Below are 9,458 nucleotides of genomic sequence, written 5' to 3'. Positions count from 1 at the left end.
GGGGAGGTGCGGGAGGAGAAGGGCTGGGGGAGGGTACAAGGGGATGGGGTGGGTGAAGGAGCGATGGGGGGAGATACAAGTGAAGACGCTGCGAGCGGGATGGGGGTGCAAGGGCTGACAGGGGCAGGTGCTGACAGCTGCTTCCCCAGCCCCGTGCAGGCAGAGCCAAGAGGGACGGACACTGACCCCGAGGTGCCTGAGCCGCGGGGTCCCCTGGCAGGTGCAGTACCCCCCGCTGCCCCGCTCAGAGCTGGGCTCTGCCTCTCCCGTCCCTGGCACTGTGGGGTCTGGGGCAAGCAAAGCGGGGCTGAGGTGGGGGAGGTGCGTGGTGGGCTGCATTCCGAGGGCAAGAGGGGGCACCTCCCTGGCAGCTTGGGCTGGCCGGCCACTGGCCCCATCAGCGCACGAGCCAGGATCCACGCCCCCTGCCCACAGGAGCGGCGCCAGGGTTTCTCGCAGCCTAGGTAGAATGTGGGGGGTGGTATTTTGTGCCCCGCCCCATGAGGCACACTGGAGCTTCCGGTTCCACACCCATCGCGCTGCCGAAGAAGGACCTGCCCCTGAAATGCCGCAGGCGACAGCGGCAGTCACTGAGCTGCTAAATTGCCTGGCGCTGTTTTCTGCAGCACGTCAGCAGAAGTTCCTTCTTCGGCGGCGCCGGAAGCTCCCATGGGGAGCGCACAAAATGCCACCCCCCGAATCCTGGTACCCTCGGCGACCACCTAGGGTCGCCTAATGGAAGCGCCGGCCCTGCCTACCCAGCCCGGTGGTGCCCTGCACAAACCCACTGGGGCGGGGAAACGCTGTGCCACCCTGGGAGACTCAGAGCAGCAGCAGTGGTGGCAGCAGGACCCTGCATCCCGGGCCCTGCTTCCCTCCCTCCCGGCTCCTCACACACTGCGGGAGCCCCTCTTGCTGTCGCAGCCCGGGCTCGGCTCCAGGGCACGATGCTCTGGCTCTCCAGCGGCAGGGCTCTGGCCCGGGCCGGCTCCCCGGCTTTTTCCCACCCTAAGCAAAAAATAAATAAATAAAAAGGAGCCGGAGTGCCGCCCCTTGGAAAGTGCCGCCCCAAGCACATGCTTGGGAGTGCTAGTGCCTTGGAGCCGGCCCTGAGCCGGGGGCAGGAGTGACACCCCCAGAGCACAGCTGTGGGACGGGTATGAGAAGGGGCTTCAGGGTGGATGCACGTGACACAAGCTTTTTAACTCCACGGGTCCATGGGAATCTCCCACATCGCATCAAGGTCGAGCACAACTTACTCCCCTGCTCAACCTCAGCCCCTTCCCATACACACCACTGGTCTCGCTGACATAAATGAGAGACGTCCCGGGACTGAGAAACATTGGATTGTGGCCTGAGTCATGTGTCTGACCTGCCAGGAAATAGTTCCCTCTAGCACGTGTCAGTGGAGCTGGTCCCTGCTGGGAAGGGGTGTGGACAGGGGTTTGATCCCCAGCAGGGCCACCCGGAGGATTCGGGGGCCTGGGGCAAAAACAATTTTTGGGGCCCCTTCCATTAAAAAAAAGTTGTAATACTATAGAATACTATGTTCTCATGGGGGCCCCTGCAGGGCCCAGGGTCTGGGGAAAAATGCCCCACTTTGCCCCCTCTCCCCCAGGCAGCCCTGGTTCCTAGTTCTCTCCCAGAGCTCCAAGTTATCTTCCACTTCTCCAGCGGGTGGGTGACCCAAGCCCTCCCCATCACTAATGCTAGTTACACAGCCTCACTGAGCTGAGTTTCACCCCCCGCACACATCACACCCTTTCGTCATATTTTTACTGCCTGATACAGTCAACCTCAGTCATTTGTTTCTAATAGATTTAAAACATAATTTTCCCTCATTATGTGGCAAATCTCCACAGGCATCTCTGAGTCTCCCGTGGCCAAATAACGTGGCTGTAATCCGGCCCCAAAATTTCCTTTGGGGGAATCGAGCACCTTCCAAACATCTCTTTATTTTCCCTTTGTCAAAAATGTATTTAGCATCCCACCGCACTGTGCGTGGCGCCTGCACAAACACGGGCTGAAATAATCTGACTCCCTCCCTCTGAGTCCTAATGCATGTAACACATCACATCAGATTTTGTTTCTCTTAAAAGGAGGAGAATATGCAAATACGGAATAAAGAATATTCAAATTCCTCTCTTCAACCCCACCCCCCCGCTTCCCCCCCGCCCAGGTTACTCCCGTAGAGATAATCCAGAACCACTTGTGTCTGTGCATTTATCAGCCAATTCCCCTGAGAACTTTCCCCTCCAACACCAGGGAAAAATGGTCCTTTGGCTCTGTTTGTTTTTCATTGTAGCCGCTTTTAGAAGGTATTTTAGCCCCGTAACTGCTCTGGAGGAACAGGTAACATTACACTGTTGCCACTGAAATTGGAGTAATTTGTAACCTGTTTTTATTCTCAAGTGTCCAGTTGCAGGTTGCAGCTGGTGGAGTCCGGAGGGGATGTGAAAAAGCCCGGAGACTCTCTCTCCGCCTCTCCTGCAAAGGTTCCGGGTTCGCCTTCAGCAGCCACCGGATGAGCTGGGTCCGACAGGCTCCCGGGAAGGGGCTGGAGTTTGTCGCCTACATTTACAGCACCACATATACTACAGTGACTTGGTAAAAGGGCGATTCACCGTCACCAGTGATGACCCCAACAGTCTGTTGTACCTGGAAATGACCGTCCTGAAGCCGAGGACACCGCACCGGTAATCACTGTGCAGGATTCACAGTGAGGCGAAGCCGGGCTGAGCTCAGACAAAAACCTCCCACTGCGATTAGCACAGAAACTCCCGGCTGCTTTGATGCCGCCAGTCCGGCTGCTGGGGTTCTCACCAGCGAGTCAGTCCTGTTTCGGTCTGGAATGGTTCGGATTCACCGGCTGCTTTAGGCAACCCTAGGGCCACAGAAAGCAGGATCCAGGGACCGGCCCCTTTCTCACCGGAACTGGGGGGATTTACACTCAGCCCCATCAATTACCCTGCCTGGCCGGAGTCTCAGTCCTAACCCCCAGGACTGTGCCGGACGAGCACCGAGCATTCCCCTTTCACTGCAGCCCCTGCTGCTGTTTGTAGGGCAATCGCCTCCTCTCGCCCAGGTTTGGCACCTGTGTAATCAGGGGTGGCTGGGCCCCAGGCCCTTCCCTCCTTTGCCGCAAGCCAGCCTGATGCAGGGAAGCAGCGCTGTCCCGCCGAGACGGCTCCATTAGGAGAGTTTATTTGGGAGCACGGCAGGGTAGTTGCTGGCCCACTGGGCTGCTCTTGGGACACGTGGGCTCTAATCCCAGTTCCGCAAAAACTTGGCAGCCTGAGTCCAGAAGAGACCCCCGCCCTGTATTTACCGTGCAGACAGCAGAGGGAAAGGAAACCAACCTGACCTCCGCCAGAAGCTTCCTCCCCAACTGCATGAGAATGTATCTCCTGGTGGCGCTCAAGGGCTGCAAGGAACAACGAGCCCATTCGGTACAAAGTATCAGAGGGGTAGCCGTGTTAGTCTGGTTCTGTAAAAGCAGCAAAGAATCCTGTGGCACCTTATAGACTAACAGACGTTTTGCAGCATGAGCTTTCGTGGGTGAATACCCACTTCTTCGGATGCAAAGGAGAGTAAACAAACCCAGTGGTTTAATTTCACTTTCTTCCCCATGCTTCATTTCACAGCTGCATATACAAATATAGATGTGTAATGCCCACATCTCCAATACTGTGCACACTGGGTAAGAATGGTATCCCTAGCCTCTGTTCATCAGAGGATACAGATGGATGGTGGGAGAGAGATCATTTGATCATTGCTTGTTAGGTTCACTCCCTCTGGGCACCTGGCATTGTCCACTGTCGGTAGACAGATACTGGGCTAGATGGACCTTTGGTCTGACCCGTTACGGCCATTCTTATGTTATGTTCTTATGTGGTTCCCTCATCTCAAAAAAGATATACTGGTCTGGCATTAGAAAAGGTTCAGAGAAGGACAACTAAAATTATTAGGGGGGTTGGAATGGGTCCCATATGAGGAGAGATTAAAGAGGCTAGGACTCTTCAGCTTGGAAAAGAGGAGACTAAGGGGGATATGATAGAGGTCTATAAAATCATGAGTGATGTGGAGAAAGTGAATAAGGAAAAGTTATTTAACTGTTTCCACATTATAAGAACTAGGGGCCACCAAATGAAATTATTATTACTATTATTGACATTTTTATTATTAGTGTTGGAGTTGGGAGTGGCTGTGGTCCAAGCACCTAAGTCCAGGGGTGACCAACCTGAGCCTGAGAAGGAGCCAGAATTTACCAATGTACATTGCCAAAGAGCCCCAGTAAACACATCATCAGCCCCCCACATGAGCTCCCCCCAGTTGCCAGTGCCTCCCCCTCCACCACACCCCTGCATGTCTCCTGCTTGTCGTGATCAGCTGTTTTACATGCAGGAGGCTCTGAGAGGGGATGAAGAGGGGGGAGGGCCCAGGACGTTCGCAGGAAGAGGCGGGGGGCATTGGAGGATGGGATGGAGTGGGGGCAGGGCCCAGGGCAGAGCAGGGGTTAAGCAGTGAGCACCCCCCCATTGGAAAGTTGGTGTCTGTAGCTCCAGCCCTGGAGTCAGTGCCTATGCAAGGAGCTGCATATTAACCTCTGAAGAGCACTGTTCCCTCTAAACTGTGCATGTGTGCATGCGCGCACAGATCCAAAACCCCACGCACATGGCGAAACACAGTGCACACAAAAAATGAAATACTACATCAGAGTGAGGCTGAAATATCATTTATGGGTGACTTTCGACATTGTTCGCCCGCCATCTGTCAACACAGCCGGATTCTACTAGCTGGCAAGAGATGGAAAGGATAAGGAGGGCAATGAATCGTACCCCTCCCCACCAGCATTTTGAACATGGAATGTTGATCACATCAGGACGGTTGGGACCCACACATCTCCCTGTAGTCTGTTCAATTGCCTGTGTACAAACTCAAGTACATGCGAATCAGTCAAATTGCTTGGCCATAGTTGGTAAGGAACTGCAAAGATTTCCCTGAAATGAACAGTGTTGTTTTCGTGATTGAAACCTTTCAAGGGCATTGGACTTCATACATTTACTCAGGATGTTTTACCATTTTCCTACGGTTTTTTGCCCCATTTTTTTGCTACCCACAAACTTTCCGGTATCCTGATCTGAATGATCTCCTGTTTGCCCCTTTTGTCAAGTCACACTGTTCAGCGCATTGAAATAGTAGCCATATAATAAAAGTATTAATTTTAAATAAACCAATCTGGTAAAAAATCAAGCCCAAAATGTCACTTTCTAGTGGTCTAAAGCATAAAAGAACAGCGACTTCATTTAAATCTGAATGGCTGGAGGAGACTATAGAGAGGGTTACACCGAAGTCACATAGTGTAATGCTTGTTAAACTCTGTGAAATATTCACATGTGATGAGGACAATGGAGTGGTTTGTGTATATTGTCGAGATGCCAGAGGTTCGGGAGAATATTCAACAGGAAGAATGTGGAAAAACATATGGAAGTTGGATTTCTTAAAGTGATCCCCCACTTCCACAGACAATTCTATACCTGCACGTGACCAGCCTGAAACCGAGGACATCACTGTGTTAGAGAAAGACACTGTGAGGCGAAGCCGCGCTGAGCTCAGACAAAAACCACCTGTTGCGGTCAGCAAAGGAAGTCCCAGCTGGTTTGACACTGACAGTCCGGGCGTTGGGCTCTCACAGGAGACAACAGTGTGTTCCCTTAGAAATGGTTAACATTTACTCAGCTCTTCAGCCAGGTCTAGTGGCACACACAGCAGAGATCTCGAGGCCGGCACCTCCTCCCTGGAATAGGGGAGTGACATGCTGGGTCCCATAAACCTTTATATGCTTCATAATAGATTCTATTGAGCCAAAGAAAGGGCCAAAAATTTCCCCATGTGAACCCCCATTTTCTGTCTGCTGGGAAAAACCAGGATAAAGAAAAAACATGGACCAGGACAACCAGCAAAGAGCAGAGGACTGCTCCCCAAAACACTGTTGATCAGTGCCGTAGAGCTGTGTAATTTCTGCTTAAAAGGCTATTAAATAGGTTATGTAATTATCTGACTCCCTTCCCACCCATTGTCTCATTTCTCATGGCCTCAGGCTGCTCATGAGCCATAGGACACTGGACTTAATGACTTCCGGAGATCCCTTTCCAGTCCTACTTTTCTGTGATTCTATGATCTGTTTATTGATTGATCCATCACTGATGGATACTAACCCCCCCCCCCCCCACACTTTTGGTCACAGAGGTCAGAACTCGCGCTGGAGACAGTGTCTCTTATATTTATAAGTGTCTATGCAAACTGATAACCAAATGCCCACTTTAAAAACCTGCCATGCTTCCTGTGATAAATGGGGGGCTGGGGTAGCTTCCTTTTATGGACACTGAGCCAGTCAGTTAGCTATAAAATCCTTCTTGGCAGCTGTTCTCTCCTTGCTTTAACCTGTAAAGGGTTGAAAAGTCTCACTGCTGTGCATAGGTAAAAGGAAGTGAGTGGGCACCTGGCCAAAAGAGCCAATGGGAAGGCTAGAACTTTTTTTAATTGATAAAAAAACCCTCCCCCTTTGTCGGTCTGTCTTTTATTCTTTTGACTCGACAGGCAGAAAGAGCAGCAGCTATGCTGTAAGAAGCTTGGGGCCAGGTATGAAAAATCATCAGTATCATACCAAGAAACTATTAATTCAAACCCCAGATATATAAGTAGATCAGGAAATGTCTAGGAAGACATGATTAGGTTTGTTTCTTTTTATTTCTTTATGGCTTGTGGATTCCTCTGTGCTAACCCCAGGTGTTTTGCTTGGTAACATTTAAGCTGGACTCCAGGAAAGCTATTCTTGGTGCTTAATACTCGTTGTTGCTCTTTTAAAACCTAGCAATAGCCTGAGTTTCCAGATGTCTTTTCTTTCTTTCTTTTTTTAAATAAAATTTATCTTTTTTAAGAACATGATTGGATTTCTGTGTCTTAAGAGGTTTGTGCACATGTTTTTTAATTAGCTAGTGGCAACATCTGATTCTTTTTTCTTTTCCTTTCTCAGCTCTTCCAGGGCGTGTGGGGTGTGAAAGGGCTTGAGGGTACCCCACAGGGAGGAATTCCTAAGTGCACCTTCCTGGGCTCTCAAAGGGGTTCTGCACTTGGGTGGTGGCAGCATCTACCAATCCAAAGTCAGAGAAAAGCTGCAACCTTGGGAGTTTAACACAAGCCTGGAGTGGCCAGCAGGGGCGGCTCTAGCTTTTGTGCTGCACCAAGCACGGCAGGCAGGCTGCCTTTGGTGCTTGCCTGCGGGAGGTCCTCGGACCCGTGTATTCGGCAGCTTGCCTGTGGGAGGTCTGCCAGTCCCACGGCTTCGGCGTACCCACCGCCGAATTGACGCCGAATCTGTGGGACTGGCGGACCTCCTGCAGGCGTGCCGCCAAAGGCTGCCTGACTGCCGCCCTCCAGGGACCGGCAGGGGCCCGCCTCCGCTTGCTGCCCCAGGCACGTGCTTGGAGCACTGGTGCCTGGAGCCGCCGCTGGTGGCCAGTTTTAATTTTTATAGTCCTTGTGGGCCCCCACCTTCTGTACTTGCAGTGCCAGAGTGGGGAATCAATCTTGATACCTATGTCCCTGAATCTCCCCGTATATAGGGGCTCTGGCTTCTCTACAGTTTCTCATTGATTTCTCCACCTCCAGGAAGATGAGATTTTGGTCACGTTATCAATTTCCCAAGGAAAAACTTTAGCCTCTCTAAAGGCTGTAGGAAGTCACCTATGTTACCATAGCCACCCAAATTATTGCTTCTTTTCTTTATTTCTTTGGGATCTTTTAAAAGAAACATCAGATAACGGTGAGCAGTTTATACAAATATAAAACTTCTCTGAAGTGCCCCGCCCCTCCTTTCCCACCAGTCACAATCTCTCTGCCCCTCAAGGAGTGGTGGAATTATTTCTGATATATTTAAGTAGCCTTTTTATCATTTCATTACAGCCCCAAACCATACCCTTTACGAAAAACACAACCAAAAGAATGAAGAGGAAGCTTACAGGGAATGTGGGTAGGAGAGGCGAGAATCTATAGCAGGCTAAAAAACACAAAAACACCCCTCCCCCAAAGAACAGCATGATACAATAATACAACTACCCGTTGGATTCCAAATGAGAAGCCTGAGATCTGACCGCACTGCTTTGTGTTACTGTGCCAGTTAGGGACACCTGGGTGATCCAGCCTATTATAAATATACAGAAATGGATTTCTGCTACATGTGAAAATTAACCTTTCCACCATCTTTCCTCTGTTCCGGTACATTATCACTTGGGAATCAGTTAAAAGAAAATAGTTGTATTTACAGGAGTGTTTTTTAAAGAGAATTGGAGGAATTAGGCCTTTAATTCCCATTGATGCTGGAATGCAGGGCTTACTGAGTGCCTGACTCCCTGAGGTTCCTTTGACAATCACAGCAGCAGTGAAGGGTCAGAAAGGCGCTTATACACCACATTGAAAATGCACAATGCAGCCAGAGACTGTTTGGGGGTGAAAACTGCAGACGAGCTATAAACTCTGGCTCTGATTTATAAAGGAGCCTAAGAGAGTTAGGTGCCAAAATGTTTGTGATGGCCAGGGGGAGTTGGGAACCTAACTCCATTATCCTCCATTGGAATTGCAAGTCTACAGCTCTACTTCCAATCCCGTCTAAAAAGAGAGGATACATTGTCACACATATCTGACTCCAATAACCACAGGTACTTTCATTTTCATCTGTCCCTCCAGGTAGGTAGCCAAATATTCTTGTCTCTCGGGGTGATCCAAAGCCACTCAGGCCAGAGAGGACATTTCCTTTGACCACAAAAGATTTTGCTTCAACCTCTAGCCATTAATGTCTCGGAATGGGAGGCCATTGACCTCCTGTCATTATTTCTCCGCTGCAATGGAGGTAGAACATCACATCACTGGTTGGAAACATATAACAATGGAGAAGTCTGACTCCTTCTATCTGAGCTCCAGTGCAGGTAATTCAGAACATCAATGGAAGGGGTTTGTGTCTCTTATAAGAAGCGGGATATGCAAATAGAGGCGACACTTCCCTGTTTAAATTTGTCTCACTCTGCCGAGGCTGCACCCACAGAGATAATCCAGAGCTCTGCAATTGTGCAGTTACCAACAAATCCCCTGCCCCGAGAATTTCCCCTTCAATCACCGGGGGAAACGGGACCTTGGATTCACTTACTTTTTGCTATAACATCTTTTAAAGGTAGTTTTGTACCCTCAGTAATTTGCAGAGTCATCAAAAGAACAACTGCAAGGATTAAGCACCAAGAATAGCTTTATTGGGGTCCAGCTTAAAGGTGACAATTGAATGTTCACTCTTTTTATACTAACATCTATAAAGTGTCTTTATTCCCAGGTGCCCGGTCTCAGGTGCAGCTGGTGGAGTCCGGAGGGGATGTGCAAAAGCCGGGAAACTCTCTGCCTCTCCTGCAAAG

The 9,458-nt window shown here is 50.2% G+C and overlaps 1 gene segment (V, D, J or C); it reads left to right on the top strand.

Annotated features, from left to right (window-relative positions):
- LOC123347639 overlaps positions 1-2,700 on the top strand; it is a 12,116-nt gene extending 9,416 nt beyond the window's left edge. Inside the window, 2 exon segments of the V gene segment in view lie at positions 1,619-1,677; positions 2,496-2,700. Coding sequence covers positions 1,619-1,677; positions 2,496-2,700 — 264 coding nt within the window.
- The last annotated feature ends 6,758 nt before the right edge of the window (positions 2,701-9,458 follow it).

This window comes from Mauremys mutica, chromosome 13 (genome assembly GCF_020497125.1).
Source record: "Mauremys mutica isolate MM-2020 ecotype Southern chromosome 13, ASM2049712v1, whole genome shotgun sequence".
Taxonomy (NCBI): domain Eukaryota; kingdom Metazoa; phylum Chordata; order Testudines; family Geoemydidae; genus Mauremys; species Mauremys mutica.
Note: the sequence above shows the minus strand (reverse complement) of the source record. Positions and strands in the feature narration are given on the sequence as shown.